Source organism: Girardinichthys multiradiatus, chromosome 22, assembly GCF_021462225.1.
Source record: "Girardinichthys multiradiatus isolate DD_20200921_A chromosome 22, DD_fGirMul_XY1, whole genome shotgun sequence".
NCBI classification, from domain to species: Eukaryota; Metazoa; Chordata; class Actinopteri; order Cyprinodontiformes; family Goodeidae; genus Girardinichthys; species Girardinichthys multiradiatus.
In genome coordinates this window covers 23,428,521-23,452,798 of record NC_061814.1, presented here as the reverse complement: position 1 = coordinate 23,452,798, position 24,278 = coordinate 23,428,521, and the positions used below count along the sequence as shown (strand labels likewise).

At 39.7% G+C, this 24,278-nt stretch overlaps 1 protein-coding gene across 5 annotated transcripts in view; it reads left to right on the top strand.

The window, feature by feature from the left end:
* Window positions 1-5,683: 5,683 nt before the first annotated feature.
* The window catches only part of dlg5a (discs, large homolog 5a (Drosophila)), a 63,429-nt gene continuing 44,834 nt past the window's right edge, over window positions 5,684-24,278 (top strand). The window contains exon 1 of one of the 5 annotated variants that reach the window (XM_047351380.1): window positions 5,684-6,684. In XM_047351380.1, coding sequence (XP_047207336.1) covers window positions 6,381-6,684 — 304 coding nt within the window. In that variant the 5' untranslated portion in view covers window positions 5,684-6,380. Of the gene's footprint in view, window positions 6,685-23,641; window positions 23,709-24,278 lie in introns of those variants that run through there. The other 4 variants (XM_047351378.1, XM_047351377.1, XM_047351379.1 and 1 more) reach the window with 4 other exon arrangements.

Here is a 24,278-nt window from a genome sequence, read left to right as displayed (position 1 = left end):
AACAGGAAACGGAGGCTACAGTATTCACAAGCTCACCAGAACTGGACTTTAACATGTTGGAAAAATGTTGGCTTATCAACAAGTTTCAGTTTGAGTGGCAACATTCAGATGGTAGGGTCAGAATTCTGCTTAAACAACATGAAACCATGGATCATCCTGCCTTGTTTCAGTGGCTTTGCTTGGTGGTGGGAGTGTAATGGTGTGAGAGATGTTTTCTTGGCACACTGAGCTCCTTGGTATCAACTGAGCAGTGTTCAAACACCACATGCCTACCTGAGTATTGTTGCTGGCCACATTTAATGTCTTTATGACCACAGTATATATATTTTGATGGCTACTTCTAGCAGGATAACACCATGTCACAAAATTCAAATCATTTCAAACTGGTTTCTTAAACATGACAACAGGCTCACTGTCCTCCAGCGGCCTCCACGGAAACCAGATACCAGATCTTTTGGGATGTGGTAGAATGGGAGCTTCATATTACTGCTGTGCAGCCAATAAATCTGTAGCAACTGTGTCATACCATCATGTCAGTATGGATCAAAATCTCGGAGGAATGTGTCCGATACCCTGAAATTACTTCCTGAGAGGTAAATAAAGGATTTGAAATGGTTTAGCCAGAGTCCAGAACCAGAATTTGACAGAAAATCGGTAGGCTCACTTGAAAAGAACTGTGGAAAATAAAGATGTCCTCATAATCTGACAGCTTTGAAGAATTTACAGGTAGGGTGAACAAATATTGCCAAAACAAGATGTGGCAGAAGACTGAATTTTGAAACTGAATCAGATAGTGCTTCAGCAAGGTATTTTTTAAAGTTTTTTTTCACAATTATACAATCAGGTTATTGTAGCTTTTTTTCCATTACATCCCCCACCTTTAGAAAGTTCTAAAATGATTTATCAAGTTTTGAAATGATTTATCATGGTTTAACTTGTTTCACATCAGAAAAAACCCTGACATTTTAACAGGAGTGGTCAGATCTTACAGAGCCACTGTATTTGCATAATTTTTTTAATGTTCTGAACTTGGGTGTGCCAACACGGGATGTGTTTCAAAGCTGCTGCAGTAATGGTGCTGAAAGGAGACCTATCGGACCCTCCCTGTGAACTTTTGGAACAGCTGCCATCAGGAACATGGTACTGCAAAATCATAAGCATAGCCACAAGGTTGAAGGACAGATTTCTGCCCTTAGCTGTCAAGATTATGCACTTTATTTAATTGAACTTATTTGGGTGCTTTTTATGTATTTGATGTTGTCATTTGTATTTTATCCACTTAATATTTTCCATGCTAACTGTCAAAGATGATTTGGTTTGCTTTTAAGTGACGTTAAGATCAATCTATTATGATTTGAAATGCAGTGCTTAATTTTGTTAAAAGTGTTGCATGTACACTAAAACATGTTTTGGTGAAACATTAACTTTATTCTTTGTTGTATTCCATGAAATTCTGCATATGCTGTTTTGCAAATTGTCTTTGTGTGCTGTTTTACACATCTGGGTCACTGTAAAATAATCTGGCTTTTGAAGACTCTTTGAAGCGTTTAACTTGTGCCAAATGGCACGAACAAACTTACCCTCATTTTTCACAGCATGCTAATTTCATTTGTTGTGAACACTCAACATATTGCGATTGTATCATTCCCAGCTTTCTGGCAGGATTCGAATAAAACGGATACATTCCTGTGATGCAGTGAGTAAAAGAGTGTGAAAAAAGAGTGAAACCTGCAGTAATGGTTTTGCCACCCTTAGCTCTGACAGGTTTAGCTGAATCTACTCCAGCTTTCAATGAAAAAAAAACCTATAAAATGCAAGAATATTTCTTTCTTTTAGGCCATTGGGCCAGGATAAGTGATGGATATCCTTGCTGACAGTCTCTTCAATAAAAGATAGGCTATTTACTCCCCTGTTCTAGACTGACTGATAAACACATTTTTGAAACAGTATTTCATTGAATAGTCAGACAGCCAGAAAGGCCACTTTATTTGTCTGAATAATAAACACATTAATACCCTTGAGTTAAAAAGCATCAGGCTGCCCTCCATTCACATGAGCGTGCGTCCTCAGTTACTGACACAATTGTCCAATCTGTGTGAGCAGAAGGGACTCGCTTCCCTTTGATATGAATGAATCGTAATTAATTTTTCATCCAAATGGAAAGCACATGGTCGCACAAGCTATGCAGCCATCAGGGCAGAGAGACGGAGAGGGGAGGAGGGGAACGAGTTGCAGATGTCACAATGAGATTCGCTGCATGCATGAATAAGGTCACGGTTTGAGAGGTATGCCTGCAGTCGCCTGTTTCTGTGTCAACAATCTCTGTTCAGCTGCAGACTGGGAAGCAGAGTGCATCTATCGTCATCACACTGTGTTTCAAAAATCCTCCTCAAATACACATTTCATTTGTCATCCTCATATATGGCTTGGTTGTTATATACTCCCTTCATGGAGACAAAGCACTCTATTAAATTGGTTGCAGCTCAGAAGGTGCATAAACCTGTAGCTACAGCAGTAGCTTTAGACAAGGAATGAAAAAATCCTCATATTTTATTTATATGTAATAATGTTTTTCAATAAATAAGATGCTTAATGTGATTAGAAAGGTGATTTGATACATTTCTGTAGATTTAATGTTTCATTGTTTTACTATTTTTTGCCACTAACTTCGAGGGAAACCATTTGGATGATTGCACAGCAGTTGCTATGTTAGCCTTTTTAACACAATACATGCAAGTTATGTTACATAATAAATGTAATGGCTTAAAGTAGGGACTCTCAGCTTTAATTAAACTGCATTCACATCACAGTTAGAGGAGGATGCTCCTCAGGGAAAATGAGGCCTATTTTTCTTGGATTGAAATGTGACTTGGCAACTGACTGAAAGCGGTTTGACACTTTCTTCTGTTACTTCTTCAAATAAAATGTATCAATTAAATTGCACATTTTACATCATCCTTCTAGTCTAAGTCATGTTCAAACACAAAAAAGGTCAACACTTTATAATGTTTTGGGTAACCAATTATTATATTTAAAACAGAAAAAGAGAGCCATGGGTTGGATTCCAGTGTTTTATAAAGCTAAGGTTTCAAAAATGAAACATACTGATCCTTAAAAATCATTAATGAGATGCCAGAGGAAGTCCTAGACCGGAATTTTGAGTTTGAGACACACGTTTATGCTATTGTGTATCATTATTGTTGGAAAAATATTTTGTATTAAAAATGAGCAATCCTTAATGATAGTAAACTATAACTGATAACATTTGCAAAGCCCAAAATATGATCAAACGCAATTATTAGGTACTGATTAGCAGGACAGCTGCACGACTGAACAGCACTGGTGTTTTGATAAAAAGTAAGTTTTACTTTCAGAGAATTATTTGCTTTGGTAACGTTCAGCCTGAATGCAATGATAGCTTTCAGGACAAAAAGATTCAAACTTTTTTAATGTCCCGTTTTTCATCATTCAATAAATACAAGAAAATATCATGATGAAATTGTATTTAAACTCCATGTCCATAATGCCTACTATGTGGACATATGTCTAGTTGTGAAAAACACTGATTGTCAACGTGTGAAAGCTAAACGAGGGCCACTCATAACTTTTATTAAGCAAAGGCTGTTTCAGGAATTCCGTTGGGAGCTATAAGCAGCAAGTATGTTAAGAAGCCAGCAGCAGGTAGAAAGTCCATCTAACTAACCTGCTAGCATCAGCATAGACTCCCAGTTTTAATTTGTAAAGAGCAGAAGAACGAAAGGTTTAATACTCCACACATTAAGCACTTGAAAACTGTTTAATTTTGCTTAAGTCTCTGTATCAAAATAAAGGTTAGAAATGGAATGCATAACCGTGAGATAACAATCATAATAAATATGCTATATTTTTTAGCAGCAATAGGAATGATTGTTTTTTCTGTAGTCATTTTTTTGTGACTACATTTATATCATGAAATTGTAGTATTTTTACTCAAGTTTACCTCACAGTTAGAATCTCACACTGATCCACCCCTAATGAAAACTTCAGATTCAATTCCAATAGTGTACTGTGCAAATAGTGACTGGGTTGCGGTGGTCTGATAACATTTAGACACAGATTTATTTCACAAAACATATTTTAGATTCGTCAATACTTTAATTTGTCAATAGTTTAATTTTACAAATACCTGGGTTTTATATGAAAGAATGTGGTCTTTTGTTAAATATCGTGAACATAAGGTTATAAAGTCACAGAGCCAGTTTAATACAACCCATTTAATTGGGATTAAGCTAATAACTTGAAACACCTTTTATTCAAGTTCAGCATGCAGCTGATTTTAGTAGCTGTCGATAAGCATATTAATCTAGATTTGGTAATATTTGTTCTCTCTAACTTACAAAAATTCCCCTGGGGGAGAATCTCAACATATTGAGATTGAAAATTATTGTGGGGAGATCTCTTGTCTACAGCTCTCTTCAGGTGACCCCACACATTTTTCTTAGAAGTCTGGCTAGACAATGCCAGGACTGTGATTATTTTTCTCATGTACTCATTCTTTAGTTGATTGTGTTGTATGCTTGGACTAACTAACTTTTACAGTAAACAGTAAAATCCATCTTCATCTTCAGTTAAGTGATTATTTGCTAAGTTATTTTCAAGAAAAGTCTAGTTTTTGTACTAACACCGTTTTCCCTCATTTTCTCAATTTTTGTGTTCACTGTCTGTATTGTGCCATGGCACATAAATCATTCTATGGAACATTTTGTCCTCTTTTTCTGACTGATACCTTTGTACAATGTACTCAATGAGATCCTTGGTAACCTCTCTGCAACCCATGGCTTTAAGCTAAAGAATACACCTGTGGAAAAGTCAGGAAAGCAAATTTGGAAAGCAAAAGTTTATTTCAGGTTAAACAAATGTGATATAATTTATGGTAGGTGTAAACAGATTCAACCATGTCTATGCAATCCGATTATTGCACCTTTTTTTTATAATATTACATATTATAATATATATTTTTTTCTTTTTTAGGGAGATTTATTTATTTTCATTCAAATTGTATAGAATATATGTACCATTATATGTGGAAAAATATTCATCTTGGCCTCTTTTTACATCACAAAAACATGACATTTTAACAAGAGTGTGTATACTTTTGACAGCCAATGTATTTAGCTCTGAAGTCAAAACTTAAACATCAAGGCAAACCTAAGCGAAACCTGTTCGAGTTTCAAGTTCAAAAAACATTTGCCAATTGATGTGCTCAGTAACCTAGCTAACTACCATCAGCAATAACAAGATATACTGTAGCAGCATGTTTGCTAAATGGGGTTGTCTAGTAGGCAACTGTGTCTATGAAACATCTGAGATACTTCATTAGTGAAAATAAACAGTTGTATTACTTCAAATCACTGCGTTTTATGCGCACTGTAGCTGTTTTGGATTTGGAGCTCAGGGTTGGTGAGAAACTTCTGATATTCTCTGTTTATTCTTTCAACTTCGCATGGCTCATACATGTACACTGTATCCTTCTATCAGTCATATGTGCCTACAGAAAGAAACTCCAAACTAGAAAAGTTTAAGTTATACTTAACCACAGTTTTAAAATATCTAGTAAGATGGTGGTATTTGGAGAACTTGGTATTCATTGAGGTGTTAAACATTTGAGCATCATTGTTATACATTTCCAGACATTAAAAATGTGTTGCTGGATTATATTAATTTACTTTGAGGAATGCTTGTGTTGGGTTGTAACGAACACATTCGGTAAAGCGTTTTTAAATTCATCATCATTTCAGATTTACATTTTCCGGGATATTATTCTCTCCATTAGTTAATCCATCTGGGATTTGTGACACATACTACAGACGCCCATTGAAGAAATGGGCGTGTTTTCAGCGAGACGCCGCCCTCTTTGCCTTATATGGTAAAAGTTCGGGTCGTTGATTGACGGCGGGCAGCAGCTGCTGAGTTGCTCAGACATGGCGGAGGGTACAGTGTAACTGAGGATCAGCAGCGGAGTTCAGTGAGTTTTCCCAGCAGTTGAGTTGGCGAACGGAGCCCGAAATGATACAGAAGGAGGGAAAAATGTGTTCAGTTGACGAGTACGTGGAGTGGAAGCAAAAAACGACCGGAACTGCTCCATGTTAGGAAGATGGAAACATGTATCGCTGTTTAGTGCAGTCAACAGCCTTGGGCAACAAATATGGCTTCTTGTGCCTTTTTCAATATGCTATAAAAATCGATTTCCCGTGCAATGCCGTGGTGGCTCCAGCGAACTTCTGCGAGAAGCGGTAAGTTCAGTTCGGTAATCGTTCCGTACTTTTGAGCTGTGAGGATCCTAACATCCAGTTGGTCGTCTGGGGTTAGCTGGAAAAGCTACGGAACTACGGGAAACAGCAATGGAGCCAAAGCACAAAGAGTTGCTAGACCAGTGCCACCAGAACTTACTGGAGTCCATAACAGACGCGGACCGAGTGATCGAGCTGCTGATAGTCTCGGGTACTTTGAGTCAACTGGACAGGTTCGAATTGGACCAGAACTGCTCGTCCAGCGCCGAGAAAGTCGATCACCTTCTGAAGATGCTGATGAACAAGGAGAGCGACCATTTCCTCGACCTGTGTGTGGCCCTGGAGAAGGCATACCCTGACCTGTACACTGCCCTGTTCAGCAACAACGGCGGTGGACCTCTGGACCACTCCACTGGTAAGAGCCTAGACACCAACATCTCATAAAAAGCCAGCTAACTGAATTCAGAAATGAGCGAACCCTGTCGTGGCAGAGCCCTTGCAATGTGTGCAATCTGGGTGGTCTGGTGCAAGAAAACGTGCGAGACTTGAAGCTTGTTTTTCCTACTAGCTCAAAACTACTAAAACATTTGATGTGGATGCATGGAAATGTTACATATTCTTGTAGCAGTGTTGCTATAACGACTTTTAGCTCAACAATCGGAGTGTAACGTTAAGCAGAAAATTCATGACTTTAGCAATTCGCCAAAGCAGAAACGTCCCATAGTCGAGATCACTCCTATTGGAGGTCTGTTTAGAGGCAAACGATTTTTTTTTGTAATCCACCACAAACCATCATTTGTCATGTGCGCATTATAGTGGGTACCACATGTAGTCTTGGTTGTTTCCATGACAACGGGCGTGCTGCTGACATATTAAGTCCATATCAACCTGTGCATAACTGTGAGCATGCAGCCCAGCCATCCATTGGTTGCAAACCAAACAGTTTACCTATTGTGATGGTGCATTCACATTTTTAATTGCTCTCTATTCCATTTTGGAAAGGGAGGTTTATTTGTATGGGACCATTCATACACAATGTCCACAGGTGCCTTAAAGTAAAATAAAAACAAGAACTTGCTTTACTATAATAACAGCCAATACTGTTTTTAGCCTTGATTTGAAATGAGCCAACATTTTCTCCACATATGTTTTCTGGTAGTTAGTCCTAGAGCTGAGAAACCTTAGAAACTAAAATCAGGCACAGTCTCATGTGTGCTGATAAAGGGACTCCCATGGGCTGTGCAGCTGGATGAATGCTACAGGCAGCTGGATTTGCACTTTAGTTTTATTTTCATCTTATCAGTAATGTTTTCATTCTGCGTGATGTAATTTAAAGAAAATAAGTTCCTTATTTATCTTTAAAAATAGCTGTGACAAAGCTTTGGTCATCACTTTAGTTAACTGAAATAAACTGTCATGTTCCCAAATAGGAGACTTTTTAGTGAGGAACCATAAAACAGTTTTTTGTTTTCATGTTGCTTTAAACAGTTGTACAGTTTAGTTCTCCCTGTGCACAGGTTTAAAACAACTCTGTATTCATTCGGTACATGTACATGCTGAACTGAAAGGCCTGTACTGAATGCACTAAATCCCCCATATGTACAGTTACGGACTAATACATATGTTAACAGAAAGTTATGGTGCTCCATAATCTGAGCTAGTGGGAGCATATGTATTTTGAATAAAGGGGTGGGGGGTGAGAATGGAGCCATGAGGGACCCCATATGTGTTGTTTGTTTGGGCAGATTTATGCTCAATTATACAGGGTAGTCCTGTCCTGCCATTATCAGATCTGAAACAGTTTATCACCGACCAGACAATCCCACCCCACTGTTCCAGTCTATCAATGAGTGTAATATATTATGATAAACTGTCAAATGCATCAATGAGATCCAGTATAGCCATTTGATTTGCTTCCTGTCTGCACAGCTACTGCCTTCACTTCAGTGGTTTTGGCTGCTGTTTCACAAAGACAAAGGGCACCCAAGTGTAAAAGCCTTGTCTAGTTTTGCCTGTTATGCTTTTGTCCCAATGACTAAAGCCAGTGAGTGGCTCTCTCGCAACTGGCGTCATGCCCCGGAGGCTTGAATGCAGGATAAGCCTTGAGATCCAAAGGTACAGAGGTGATGCAGACATATACAGTGTTTTACATAGAAAACAAGCTTGCAGGCAGTGTTTTAAATCATAACATAACATAACAGCAGCTTTATTCTCAAAGGACTGAATCTATTGTTCACTGCATCAAAGTTGGCCCTAGTCTATTGGTTGCAAGTAGACCTTTGTGACTTGTGCTGAGTTGGTTTCTTGCTGCTCTGCTGACAGGATCACTAATGCTTCCTTAAGCTTTATTACTTCCTTGTATTGAGTGTTGCTGCTGAAGAATAACACTCAGCAGTGTGGATTTGAGCTTTCCTTTACACACACCTTGTTATTCTAAAGCACCGGGCCTTGGAGGTGACATGTGTTGTATTTGGAGAAAGCCAGCGCAAGTTGTGGGTCTGATTTGTCAGTCTGTGATTATTCAACAGAGGATTATACCCAGCTCTCCTCACTCTGGGATTAAACTTTCTCTGTGAGACACGCTTTTTAATTCATTTGCAGTTATCTGTATTAGTTGCTGTGTTTCTGGCTTACTCTTTTCACAGTTGTGGTTTTCATTAATTTACATATTTTTTGTTGTCATTTTGAGAGAGTGATCTAAGTAATGTGTTTTAGCTGTTTTTTCTAAGAGCCGGAAGACAAGCTGCTCACAGTGTACCTTTAGGCAGAGAAGCTGGTAGAAAAGGATCATGGGGGATGAATCCTCACAGTGGTGGTGTGTCTGTGACAAAGGCAGGGTGTGAGAGGAGAGGGATTCTGAATGTGATGTGTCTTGTTGATAGCAACCTGCTCTCAGCTTGTCCTCGTCTCATGCTGCCTGGCTGCTCTTGTTCTCTGCTTTGCCTCCTATGCCAGCTAAACCTCCAAAGACACACACGTATAAAACCATCCAAAAATGCGTCGTTCTGCCAAAGGGATATGGTGCGGGTGCACGCATTAATGTGGAATGATTAGAACCCACGATCTGTAAATTATTAGTGGCAAACAGTTTCATATTTTCTGTAGAGGACAAACGGTCATCATTTATATCTGTGCAACCAAAACACAGCATCTTTCCTGTCGCAAAAGAGTTGCTTGGAATATTGAGCATAAATGATGTGTTTGGACCCCGCTTTGCAACAAGAGAAAGAGGTCTCTATGTCCTCTGATTTATTTAAATACATTTTTAGAAATTTTAAGCAGTGGCAATTTAGCTGAGATCTGCTGCTCAGGTGAGGGACTCTGTTGAAAGGACAACTATTGGTTGTGCACTCCATAAATGTAGCCTTTATTGAAGAGCAGCAAGAAGAACGACATGTAATACTGCACATCATGCTGAACACAGCCTCCTCACTGTAACAAAACGATGGTGGCAGCATCATGCTGGTCAGTATCGATGGGAAGACGGATGGAGCGAAAACTGGTTTTACAAAGTGTTGATTTAGGGGCTGATTACAAATTCACTCTTTTAACTTGTTAAAAAGACTTTAAACCAATTTCCTTTGTTTAACTAAATATGCTGTAGTTTGTCTGTACGTTTGCTCTGTTTCTTTTACTTTTTCTCATTTTAAGGCATTTTCATTCCTTGGTTTTTAGTAGTTTTTTTTTTTATAGTCGTTCACTTCGTCCGTCCAAGCTTTTACCAATTCTCTTGAAGAGTCTTTCTCCCAATGAGTTGCTTTATTTCTTCGCATGCTAAAAGGACTCGCCAGCAAGACAGAGGTGGGTGATAGGCAGAGGAAGCAGGAGAGATGGAGACAACAGGGCTTTTGTTGAGAACTTGAGGCAGCCCCCAAAGTGCACAGTCAGCAGCTTGCTCTGTGTACAGCAGCCTAGGACATGGGGCAGCGTTTGTGTGTTGTAGGAGGGGGGTTGCTGTCCTCTCTGTCAACGAGTTTCTGTCCCTCTCCATAAACCACCCTTTCCAGACAAAATGAATTATGACCGCAACGCTCTTTGTCTCAAGCAAGGCTTTTAAATACCTCCAATGAGCTCGACCTGGCTTTACTTTCATCAGTCTGAGTTTGCGTCAGTGTCTGTCATTCTGTGACGCACACCACCATTTACCTTGTCACCCCGCTTTCTTTCTCTTCGTTGCTCTTTGTACCTCCCTTGACTTCACCATCTCAGAGCAGCGTTCTCAACACTCACAGATGCCCATTGGTCTATCGGCTGTTAGAAGATATTTAGATGAATGCTGACAGGAGGGTGGCCTTTTTACTTTCACTAGTTTAGTACGGCTTTTGATGCATAAATTGAGGTGATCATTTTGTGTTTTCTGCGCTGTGGTCCTCAGGAAATCACCATAATCTGTAACAATCTAAATTGTCTGGTCTAACCTAAAAGGAAAACCAGAATTTTAACCCGCAGCTGCCTTTACGCTTCGTAGCTCAGCAGCTATAGAGTAGGAGAAGCGAAATGTTTTCATGCAGCAAAAAACAATTGTAAAACTATAGTTCTTCTAAAACATTCTTCATTTCAGTGGCACGTTTTGTTTTTTCAAACTGATGCAGACATGTTCATTTCGGTTTCCCTTGCATTTCATATTCTCTTCAGTTCCTGGTTGCACGTCTCCTTCTGTCCAAATTAAATGAGAATGCTTTATGCCCTTTTTATTGCACATTAAAATAAAACCTTCTCTTCTGTAACCTCTATTCCTACACAAGCCACAACACTTTCCTTCTCTGAATAATGAAAGCAGATGGTAGTGGATGGTAAAATAAAATATGGGTGCCCTTTCATGTGTTCACGCACAGTATGAGCATATTTTAAAAGCTCTCGCTGGAAAGATTTTTAAGTACTTGTGTCAAAACAGCCGGCCAACCACCCACAACCACAGAATCTCCCGGCTCAAATCAGCTTTATTATAACCTAAAAGTTGTTGACTTTGTGTGAAGTGGTGAAAAAACGTGCTGTTTAGTAAAAGAATCCTAGCTTTCACCACTGCATTGGAGTATTTACTTTAATCTAATGCAGATAAACAACATTGTAATCAGTTCCTTTCCACTGAGCAAAGCAGAGACCGACCAACTCTTACTGCAGTGATGGTCCTCCTTGCCAAAGCTCTTGAACCAGATGCTTTACCTGTTCCTGGTAAAAATATCCAAATTAGTTTTACATGTTTGTAAACTTAATCAAGTTAGGGTTGTTGGCAAAAAGGACACTGAAGTTTTAATAGATAATATTTCTCCTAATTCTGGCCTCCCCATATAAAATAATAATTAGATTTGGTTTTAGTTCTGTGATGGGAGAATGACTTGTGATAAATAAAAGCCTTACTGTCCTCTGCTCTCGGTCCCTCTCTCTTTGCTTTGCTAACTCAGCAGATCAGAATAAGTCACAGCTCGGGTCTTTTGGGCATTCAGGCTCCATCTGATGGGCTGATGATTGGCATATAGAGGGTAAATGCACGGCAAGTTAGGATGGCCCAGTATTTATTGCAGCCCTCTGAGACACTGATATTGTACATAATCATATTGCAGTGATTATAAAAATATATTTTTTTAATCCTTTTTCTAAAAGAGTCCAGATCAGTTTTTTTTTCTTCACATAATCTGATTCAAAGGTTTGCTGCTTTCTGAAAATTCATTTTGGAGCATTGTTTCTGACTGATTACATGGCCTTTTCATCATGATCCATTTTAGTTATTGCCATTTAAAGTTATTGTGCTGTTTTAACTGAGACCCACTAAGTCTTTTCTAAATAAGCATCGCTTCCTCTCTAATGAAACATGACTGGAATGTCACAAAGATTTAGAACACTACAGCAGCTATTTTGTTTTTGCTCAGGCAGGCTTTTTGGCTCGTTTTGGCTCGTGTTTGTGCTAGCTGCAGTATGTTACGCAGCATTTGGAGGACATGCTGCAGACATCTTTCACCCTTTTTATTTTTGACCCTTGGAAGAGACAAGCTGTTCAGTGGGAAATTATGCCTTGTTTATGCTGAGCTGGGCCTCTTTGCATAGAGATAATAGGATGGACTAGGTGGCACCGATGTGCTTTTTTTGGATTCTAGTGCTGCATAGCTGTTCTGACAGGTTCATTCGACTAAATTTGTCTCTCCCTGTCCTCAATGACTTACACAGATCTAAAAATGCTAGAAGGTTAAAGCTGTTCATGGAAGCCTTGATTTTCAGTCAGCAGTGGAACAGATATTGTTTTGAAAGGTGCCGCAGGCTAGAGTTGGACCTTTTTCATGAAAAACTTGTAGGATTTACCTGGCAGTGATGAGCACCGAGGTGTGAGGCAGACAGTGTACTAGCTAGCCTTGAAGTATCCCTGTCTCATAGAGTCATCATATAGTTGTCGTAATGTTTTTGGCTAAGCACAAACTCTTAAAGGCAGATGATCAATCTTTCAGTGTGTCAGGAAGGTTTCACTGGCATTTTCCCAGAATCCTGGTCTGTGGTGTTGCTGCCATCCCAGAAATCACTCACAGTTTACAGGCTATCCTAGAAGACCAGGAAGGATATATCAAACTACTTAGTATTTTTAGGTGACATGGGGGCAATTTTAACCTTTTAAAGTCTGAATGAGTTTTGCTGTGTGACTGATTTTTTTTTTTAATGGCTTTTTCAAAAATGTTTTTCGATATTTGTATTGTGTCAGCTAATCCCTCACAGCAAGAAGGTCCTGGCCTGAGGTCTGCATGTGTGGGTTCTCTTCAGGTACCACTGTTAGGTGAATTTGTGTGTTTGTGTGTATGATTGTTTATCGCCCTGTTATGAACTGGCCAACCTGTCCAGGGTGTACCCCACTCCTTACCCAATGATCACTGGTATGGGCACCAGGCCCCTCTCCCCCAACCCCACCCCCACTATCCTGCAGCTCTTGTAGGATAAGTGGGGATAGACAATGGATTGATGCTACTGTAGGGAAATATGGAAGCCATTAACACCTTCAACGATGCATGTTTATTTTGCAGTTTCCTCATAGAGTGCTAATTATTTTAGTCTAAAGCCTTCTTAAAAAAAACTGATAATTATGTTGCTAAAAAAAACATTTGCTGACCTAAAACAGCTCATTTGAACACAATGGAGATTAGAACTGATGGATTTACACATAAAGTAGTAATGGTGGCACATTGAGGGCAGCACGGGTACGAGGTTCTCCTTTGCACCGAAGCTGCCATCTCCCAGTTTGTGCATCCAGTAGTTTGGACAAGATCTCACATATAAAGATCTATGCCCATTGAACTTTTTCGCAAATTGTGATGTTACTACAAACCTAAATGCATTTTATTGGGACAAAGTAGTGCATAATTGTGAAGTGGAAGGAAAAGGAGACATTGTTTCACTTTTTTTTAACAAATACAATTCTAAAAGATGTGGTGTGCTTTGGTGTAAAGCCCCCTTACCATGACCTTTACTAAAATCCCCACATGAATTCCAGTGCAGCCATTAGCTTTCAGAAGTCCTCTAATTACTAAATGGGATCCACCTGTGTGCAATTAAATCTCTTCACGAACACAGCTGTCCCTCTGAAAGCGATTTTATTAGAGAGCATTAGTAAGCAAACAGAATTACGAAGGCCAATGAACATAGGAGAAAGGTCAAGGAGAAAATTGTTCTGAAATTTAAAGCAGAGTTGGGTGATAAAACAAAATCCCAAACATGGGTATCACATGGAGCTTTGTTGAATCCATCATCTGAAAATGGAAAGCGTATGACCAAACTACAGACACTGTTGGATGAAAGCCATAAGGAGACTTGTTTTCTGTGTCACCTGGTATACATTCAAAACGCTACATACATGAGTGAGGGATAAGCATTTAAAATGAACCAGAGCACACAATCGGTAGTGAAGCATAGAGGTAGCCTCATGGTTTGAGGATTTTCTTTTTATTTTCTTGGGAAGATGGAAGGAGCTAAATACAGGGCAATCCTGGAGAAAAATGCTTGTTTAATCAGGCTGAGCTAGAGCTTTTCTGCAAAGAAGAATGGGCAAAACATTTAGTGCAAAGCTGTTGGAGGCGCACCCCAAAAGACTTGCAGCTGTAATTGCTTCAAAAGTTCATTCTACAGTGTTGAGTCAAGGGGACTGAATGCAAATGTACACCAAACGTTTCAGATTGGCGACTGTAAAAGAAATTAAATTACAGCAGCATTACAATCAAGTGCTCCTAAAAACAAAATGCAATTTATCAAAAATACCTATTGATATCAAAGAATAAAAACATTGATTCTTTGCTTAGAAGCAGAAAGACAACTTTGTTGAATGCCACCTGAGCTCAGTCTTGTGGAACAAGTCTTCCTTTACAAACCTACATTTTTCAGCCCTGTGATTAGCTCTGATCTGACTTAGAGTTATATCAGTGACATCGCAAGTTAAACCCCCACCATCTGCCCTGCTTTTCTTCCTAGAGCCTGAGAACACGTGCAAAGCGGACGCATCATTCATGCCTCGAAGGGAATAGAATAAAAAACGGCTTGTTTCAGTCTATAAATCTACTATGTTTAAGGCGTGGAGTGTACATAGCTTTCTGTTGCGTAGCCAAAACAATTACAGAAAGTGATATACACAGAATATAGATTAAAAACGAGGGAGAAAGAAGAAATGTTGCTGGCTTGGTGCTCAGTCTTTGTAAATGTTACAAGTCGAGGAATAGGAAGCAGTATTGGGGAAGATTTGTGGGCCTGAAATGCTACGAATCTAAACTACATCATCCGTACATTCATAGAGGATTTAGCTGTCGAGTTATAAAGAACATCTTTCTGTTCTCTGGCTAAATACTGTCACATCCTTTAGCTTCACTTACATGCGCAGTAAAATGTGTGGGTAGTTTTCAGCGGCATTAGTGTTGATTGTGTTTGCTGCTTTGTAGTTTAAAGGGTGTGAAGCTGAAGACACAAAATAATTGAGGGATATTTAGACTCAGAAAGTGAAGCTTTTTTTTTTTTTGGCAGATGGTGACTTCAAAATTAGTTCAGCCTAGCCCAGCAGTGAAAGGCTGGAGCCGCACTAGCAGCTTGTTTTGATACTCTAAAGCACTTTCTTTTCGGCACATTGCAAAGTCAGTTTTCCTCTCATCCACTTTCTCCATGGCAACGTGTGTCGTGTTGCTTTATGAGCTGGAGAACATAATCTGGTTGTCTGAAGCAACTGTTGGAAGCTTGGTATACGATTTGATTGTGAAGGGAAGTGGGGGAAGTGGAACCTCTTCGGTGGAGCAAGCACTCCCCTGACCTATTTAGATCACAGCACCAAGGGCCTTTGTTAGCTTTGCCTCAGGTCTTCCATTGGAATAATTCTCACCTTACATGGTCGTCTGTTATAACATGGAGCAGCTCCTGTTAAAATATGTTATGATTTTAGCAGTGAAATTTAAATTTACTATTAATTAGAAATTCTGCAGTCTCTTTTTGTATCGCCTTCTTGTTTGAGCAACGACTGGTAACCTCTGCCACTGTGGAGATCAGATCTATGCTTCCTAATGGAGCTCCATTTTATCGATACCGTGAACGTGTTTACAAATGATTGTGGATGGAGCTAATTGGTGTGGATAGTAAAAAGGCATCAGAGTCACAGAGAGCCAATATGTGTCGGGCATTAATTCCATGCTGCGTTTCTTGTCCTGCATACCTGGCTGAAATATTACTCAGCCGGTGATTTTAACCTTTATTCTAGACATCGTGGTGCACATGTTTGTCCTTGCAGAGAAACCATGTTGTGTAATTTTAAAGATTGTCCCAGAACTGCTTCATGCGTAGGAGTTATAGCTGTATGTTGTTTGGTGAGTGGCTTTAGCTGAAGAGATTACTGGGATTTATGTAAGTGGTTTGTCTTTTCAAATCGGATAGTAAATTATTATTATTATTTTTTAAATTTTCGTTTTTTTAAGAGATGCACCAAACGATCAGCTAGAGATGGAATTCAGAAATGTTTCTCTTAAACGGGTCTCAACGGCGATCAGAAGGTCAGCTGACTGACCTTTATAAACATTAGGTAAATGTTATGCTTTGATGTATAAATGAGGATAATCTTATAATCTCTTCATTTGATGGATTTCGGGTGTCGCTACCAACTACTTTTTTCATTAATCCTTTGCATAATTTTTCCATTTGATTTAAAACATTTAATTGTTCTTCAATAAAAGCTATTTTATATATTTTTTAAATTGACTTTCACCACAGAATAAAGCCTAAAAGATTTGCAGTTAAAACATATAAAGATATCATTGAACTGAATGTTAAAAGAGCCAAAAGAAACAAAAAAGAGACAAAATAAATCAAATGAAACCCTTTTAATACATTTTCAAAAAAAGAAAAATTTAAATTTCAAATTTAAATAACTGAAGACCGCCATTTTGTAAAGAGTGTAACTCTAAAGCAAAACGTTTCTCTATTACACCTTTAATTTTAAAATATCCCAATGGAGACTTTAACTTAAAAAGAATAAAAATAAATTTGTTTTATTGAAAATATTATTTGGTCCAGCTGCTTCTCTGTCACTGAAAGAACTCGGTTGTTGCTTCTTAATAACTTTACCGAAGTATCCCATTCGTCTTTGAAACACTTTTATAAACCGGTTCATTTTATAGGAAAACATAACGTCCAGCTGTAGCCAACCTGACTGCAGCTGAACACGACTGACCAATGCAGCACAGACACACTCAGCTGAGGACTGCGACCGGGGGTTTTACCACACACACTGCACTTTGAAGGAAGAGCCTTTTTATCGATTGCTAAAGAATTTAAGTAGCTAAAGACATCAGTTGACTGAAGAAACTGATGTTGGCATTATTATATGGAAGCAAATTGTTACCATATTTCAAATGAAAAAGCAATTTCAGAAATGCTTTTTCATTTTAAGAATGCGGCTGCATTATTTGACTCATAAATAAAATCAGTAATCAATCATCCTATTTGCATTTTCTTCTTCACGACTACACATTTTATGCCATAATCAAAAAGAAGACAAAGCAGACATTGCTTTTTCGTTTTCGTGGTCTGCCCGCAAAGTACTGCCCAGAACTCGAAAACTGAAAAAGCATTCCGAGCGGCGGGCGCAGCAGTGACGTCAGCAGCCGCTCTTCCTCAGCTCCCTGCTGACCGAGCTACCCATCTTGTTCGGTAGGGGACGCTGTGCACGTCTGCATTGCATTACATTGCAAATGTGCCAAAAATTGATTGAATTGCAGCAGGGCCGAGCTCAATTTGTGGCAGTGGCAGGCAGAACTGGTAGTGCCGGTGGCAGGCTGTGGCAGTGTGCGCCACTGCCTGCCACCGGAGGTGCCACAGCCTGCCGCAGGGTGGCAGGGGATTCCGCGAGGATGCCAGAAGGTGCCAGACCGGCCGTAAAAGTTGCCGCTGTTTTTGTGGAAGCTGATGCAGATTATCGGCAAACGGGATGTCGTTGTTATAGCCTGTTGGCTTTAAATATATAATATATTGATTATTATTTAATAAACAGCTTTAGACCCATAACATAAGGTGATTGTATTTACTTGACATGGAAAATAAATAGCACTATGTGTATGTGTGACGTGTTGAAAGGATGATGAAGATTTATTGCACAAACAGCCAGTTTATTATAGAGCACGAGCAGCTATTCTGAATTGTCACTCACAGAAAATTATAAATAAATGCTTAAAAACACGCTGGATGTCCCAGGCCATAAGGCTGCCACGAGGATGCCACAGCCTGCCACCGGAACTACCAGTTCCGCCTGTCACTGCCACAAATTGAGCTCGGCCCTGCTGCAATTCAATCAGTTTCTCGGCACGTTTGCAATGTAATGCAATGCCGACGTGCACAGCGCCCCCTACCGAACAAGATGGGTAGCTCGGTCAGCAGGGAGCTGAGGAAGAGCGGCTGCTGACGTCACTCTGCTGCGCCCGCAGCTCGGAATGCTTTTTCGTTTTCGAGTTCTGGGCAGTACTTTGCGGGCAGACCACGAAAACGAAAAAGCAATGTCTGCTTTGTTTTCTTTTTGATTATGGCATAAAATGTGCAGTCATGAAGAAGAAAATGCAAATGCAAATAGGATGATTGATTACTAATTTTATTTATGGGTCAAATAATGCAGCCACATTCTTAAAATGAAAAAGCTTTTCTGGAAATGCTTTTTCATTTTCAAATTTTACATTTCACATTGAATTTTGGTATCTATTTGCTGGGGTACATTTTGAAAAATAAATCTCAAATGTCTTTTTCATTTTAATTAAGTGAAAGAATGAGCAGTTTTGAAGAAGAAAATTAAAATGCAAATAGGATTATTGATATCTAATTTCATTTATGAGTCAAACAATGCAGCCACATTCTTAAAATGAAAAAGCATTTCTGAAAATGCTTTTTCATTTGAAATATGGTAACGATTTGCTTCCATATTATTACTGTCAGAGTGGTCTATTATGCAAACTAGTTGCATCAAATAAATAAATAAATGAAGCATTTTTTTCTCGTCCATCTGTTATAGTCCTCAGGATAAGAAACAAAACACAATCGGTCGGAAGCAGCAGGCCGGACCTCGGAGAAAAATGGAAAGTGATTTCGACCCAGAAGTCCGATTAGTGCATCTCTAGTAATTGTCAAGTTGTTTATTTTTCTTTCTAAAAATTTAGAGCTGGAAAAGAAATGCTAAAAACTTAAATAATAAAGAGTGCAAGAATGAGATGCATGAAATCACAGAGTGAGAGTTTTCTCATCTGAGGGTGTTTTAGCCCGTTCAGTATCGGTCCTCATAACTTTGCCACAAGGTTGCCCTCAAATACTCCTCTTGTTTTGTGTTTTTTTTTTTTTTTTCCATATCAGAGCTTCGCTGAGTTTGTCTGTAGGATATTATGAAAAGATTTATCCTACAACTGAGCTGACATGACACCTCCCAGTGGCTCACGTCTATTTCTGTGAGACGTCGTCAGTCACACACTGGGTTCAAGAAGTCAGATGTTACTTTGAATGCCACCAAAGAAGCGAGGTGCAGCTTTTTGCATAGATGTGTTGATTGTAGAGAATTACTACTGTGCAACTCCACAGTGCTTCTCATCATGTCTGGTGGAACAATATGCAATCAAAGCTGTGTGCTTAAAGCACTTTGCAGAGCAGGAGGTTGAGTGTCAGACAGGAATGTCAGAACATATTAAAAGCCTTTGCGCTTTGCTTTGCTCCTCTCCTTCTCTCTCTCTTTTTTTCCTCCTCTCATATATACACTGCTCAAAAAAACAAAGGGAACACTTAAACAACACAATATAACTCCTAGTAAATCAAACTTCTGTGAAATGAAACTGTCCACTTAGGAAGCAACACTGATTGACAATCAATTTCACAGCTGCTGTACAAATGTAATAGACAACAGGGGGAAATCTTTGGAGATTAGCAAGACACTCAATAAAGGAGTGGTTCTGCAGGTGGGGACCACAGACCACTTCTCAGTACCTATGCTTTCTGGCTGATGTTTTGGTCACTTTTGAATGTTGGTGGTGCTTTCACACTCGTGGTAGCATGAGACGGACTCTACAACCCACACAAGTGGCTCAGGTAGTGCAGCTCATCCAGGATGGCACATCAATGGGAGCTGTGGCAAGAAGGTTTGCTGTGTCTGTCAGCGTAGTGTCCAGAGTCTGGAGGCGCTACCAGGAGACAGGCCAGTACACCAGGAGACGTGGAGGAGGCCGTAGGAGAGCAACAACCCAGCAGCAGGACCGCTACCTCAGCCTTTGTGCAAGGAGGAACAGGAGGAGCACTGCCAGAGCCCTGCAAAATGACCACCTAGCAGGCCACAAATGTGCATGTGTCTGCACAAACGGTTAGAAATCGACTCCATGAGGATGGTATGAGGGCCCAACGTCCACAAATGGGGTTTGTGCTCACAGCCCAACACCGTGCAGGACGCTTGGCATTTGCCAGAGAACACCAGGATTGGCAAATTTGCCACTGGTGCCCTGTGCTCTTCACAGATGAAAGCAGGTTCACACTGAGCACATGTGACACACGTGACAGAGTCTGGAGACATCGTGGAGAGTGATCTGCTGCCTGCAACATCCTTCAGCATGACCAGTTTGGCAGTGGGTCAGTAATGGTGTGGGGTGGCATTTCTGTCCGTGTTCTCGCCAGAGGTAGCCTGACTGCCATTAGGTACCGAGATGAGATCCTCAGACCCCTTGTGAGACCATATGCTGGTGCGGTTGGCCCTGGGTTCCTCCTAATGCAGGACGATGCTAGACCTCATGTGGCTGGAGTGTGTCAGCAGTTCCTGCAAGATGAAGACATTGAAGCTATGGACTGGCCCGCCTGTTCCCCAGACCTGAATCTGATTGAGCACATCTGGGACATCATGTTTCGCTCCATCCACCAACGTCACGATGCACCACAGACTGTCCAGGAGTTGGCGGATGCTTTAGTCCAGGTCTCGGAGGAGATCCCTCAGGAGACCATCCGCCGTCTCATCAGCAGCATGCCCAGGCGTTGTAGGGAGGTCATACACAATACTGAGCCTCTTTTTGACTTGTTTTAAGGACATTACATCAAAGTTGGATCAGCCTGTAGTGTGTTTTTCCACTTTAATTTTGTGTGTGACTCTAATTCCAGGCCTCCAATGGTTAATACATTAGATTTCCATTGATGATTTTTTGTGTGATTTTGTTGTCAGCACATTCAACTTTGTACAGAACAAAGTATTCAATGAGAATATTTCATTCATTCAGATCTAGGATGTGTTATTTGAGTGTTTCCTTTATTTTATTTTTTAGCAGTGTATTTCTCTCATCTTTTCTGGGACTTACTTAAGATATCTCTTTTCATCCACACTCTGCTTGCCTATGCCTTCTGTGTTTCTCCTCTCCTTTCCTCTGTCTGCCGGCCCTAAGATGGAGTGGCTCAGTCGCACAGAGCTCATAGTTAATTAGGCCTGGCCTCATCACTCAGGAGAGCTCCAGCTGAAGCCAGAGGGGAGCAAGGGCAGAAGTAGAAGTCAAAAAATGCAGCTGTCAAACTATGACTTGTCTGCTGCTGACGATGATTGCCACCATTTCAGCTTTCTTTAAGTCTTGTGTTGAATTTCTTTATACTGAGTTCTGAGCCAACCACAAGCTGCTTGCTTAATCATTAGTTGTCTCTGTTGACCTGTAAACAAACGGTCAGATGAAATGAATTGTTGCTGTGTCTATCTTGCCACCTTCATTTGTAATGCCTGCTTTCAGGTGAGCTTCTCTGGATGTTTTCATGTTGCGTTGGATGCAGTGCTGGCAGTGGGGGCATTTCAGAGCGAAGGTAGCCATGTTGTTCCCTGTTTTCACAAGATGACAGAGTTTCCCGAGGGTGCCATAAAATTGATGTGGTATGCTTTGTTCAAGATGCATCATCCAAATCCATTTTATTTATAAAGCACATTTGTTTAACCCAAGTGTATAACAGTACCTAAAATAGGTCAAACCAATACACAAAAATAGAAATAATACAATATAGCAAAAAACAATAAAAGCAGAGTAAAATGTACTATAAACACTGTGATTAAAATAAAAAGAGGGAAATGACGACAAACCAACTGCACTGCATCAAAAGTCTAAAAAAAAGTGTTAAAGACTTAAAACAGCTGGAGAAGAAGCCTGTAACATAATGGCAACGTCTTTTTTATTTTGTTTTATTATTTTTTTTGGCACTAGTGGCCTTTTTTATTTTTGGACAGTAGGCAGACAGGAAAGAAGGGTAGAGAGAGGGGGAGACATTCGGCAAATGACGCGGGGTCCGGGACTCGAACCCGGGACGGCCGCTTCAAGGACTGTAGCCTTCGTATATGGTCGCGTGCTTAACCCCTACACCATCAGTGCCGCGCCCCAACGTCTTCTTTATTTCGGAGCCACGACTGAAAAGGCCTGCTGCAATTATCTAGTTGAGTTGTGAAAAAGCTTTAAAACCATACTGGGAAAAATCTCCAAATTTCCCATTTCTGATCATTTAAAGTCATTTAAGTGCATGAAAGCAATTTTCTCAAATGTTTTTGAAAGAAATAGAAGTTTTGAGATTGGTTTAAAATTTGAGAACATCAAGGGGTCGAGGCCAGGTTTGGTGGTTTACCACAGCACCCTTGAAAATATTGGGAACCGCTCCATAGGCCACACTGCTGTTTAATGATGGCAAGAACTGAGGGTCCATTTGAAGAGAGCACCTGTTCAAAAAGATATGCAGGGATGGTATCAGAGGGAGAACCTGAAGGTTTCATTTGGGCAATGACTTTGTTTAAAAATGAAAGTGAAAAAGGCTCAAACTGACTGAAGACAGCCGAGCTGGGGACAAATATAAATGGATCATGTACAGAAAATTGGATCTATGACCTGGTGTACCGAACCTTATCAACAAAGAAGTGAAGAAATATAAAATGAGAAAAAATTAATTTGTACCCACAGTAAAAATATGGCTGTACTCATCCACAGGCCAACTTCACTAAAGCCTAGTTTGTAGCTTTTGGTGCAGAATAAGGTAAATAAATTATTTGTTTTGTTCTTTTTAGGGTAATATTTCTACAAAAAGATCTTAAGGTTTAAGGAGATCTTTTTTCAGTAAATAATTATATATTATACAGACTGGGAATATCTAGACGGACGCTTTTATGACCGTAGAATATTTAAAATATATTGTGGGAAAACAAATGGAAATTCTTGTGCTTTAAAAATATATTTTTAAACTAGCTGCTTCTCGTTCTCCTGAACTTTATTGTCAGGTTCTCTGAATGCATCAATACAGCCCAACTTTAGTCATGTAACCAGAAATAATGAAAATGATACCAAAATACACATCTATATGTGGAAGAAAAAAGCTTAGATTATCAGCAGCTCATTTGTTTGTGCCTAATAATTTAATGAAACTATTCTATAAAACTATAAAACTTTTATAGTTATCTCATCTTCTATTAACTGTTAACAAACAGGCTTAAAACAGTTAAGTGTTTTTTGCTTTCATTGTTAATATTCTGCTTTTTGGACAAGGAGCCTATAAAATATTGGGAATCTCCAGTCATTTGTTATAGATAGGGAATCATTTTCTTTCTCCATGTCATAAAAAAGAGAAAATCCCATTTCAGCTGTAACATTGTGCCTGCATAGCAGAAACATATAGAGACTGTACATCAAAGCTAGGCAGATTACACACCAAGAGAGGGAAGGTTTAACTACAACAGGCTCAGCAGTGATGATATAGAGCCAGCGAGAGGATGCGTTGAACATTTATCACACAGCTTTGCATTACATAGAGAACTGACTGTGTATTATTTATTTCTCACCTCACTGTACTGGGTATTATTTCAGACTTGTGTTTACAAATCTGTCCAAGCTGTACGTCTGAATGGCTCTCCTATCCTGGCAGGTTCCACGTACAGCGTTCTCTCCACCATGCCATCGGACTCGGAAAGCAGCAGTTCCCTCAGTAGTGTTGGTATGTATAAGAATGAAAGATGCCTCTTACAAATTGTCTGCCAGAGTGGGCGAATGAGGTTCGTATCCAAATGGGCCAAAACAATGCAGAAGTGTTTATAATGACTGATCTTTAAAGGACAGGAAGTTAGATTAATTAGTCCGTTTTAAAGCCCACAATGTGTGCAAAAACATTGTACCAATTCTTCGTTGTTTTCTTAGGAATTTTGCCATGTTCGTCTCTCCCTGTTCCTGACAGAGGTCCAGATGACTCAGCTGTGTTACATAAACCCGAGAAAGATCCAAAAGTTGACTCAAAGATGCATATAATCCCCAGACTTCCCGCGGGGGGTGTTCTTTTGAAAAAAACAATCCTGAATGTGACTCTGAAATGATCCTTCTTTTTGAATCTGATTTGACTACTGGGCAAAGAGTTACAATTACACAAAGAACTAGGCTTCAAAAAATAGATTCCGAATTTCAGTTATTCCTGTCAGGTGTGTGTAGGTGCTCAGAAAAAAACAAATAATGAATTATAAAACTCTGTTACTAGATACAGAGGATCATGTTGAACCTTCCCAGTCTTTTTTAC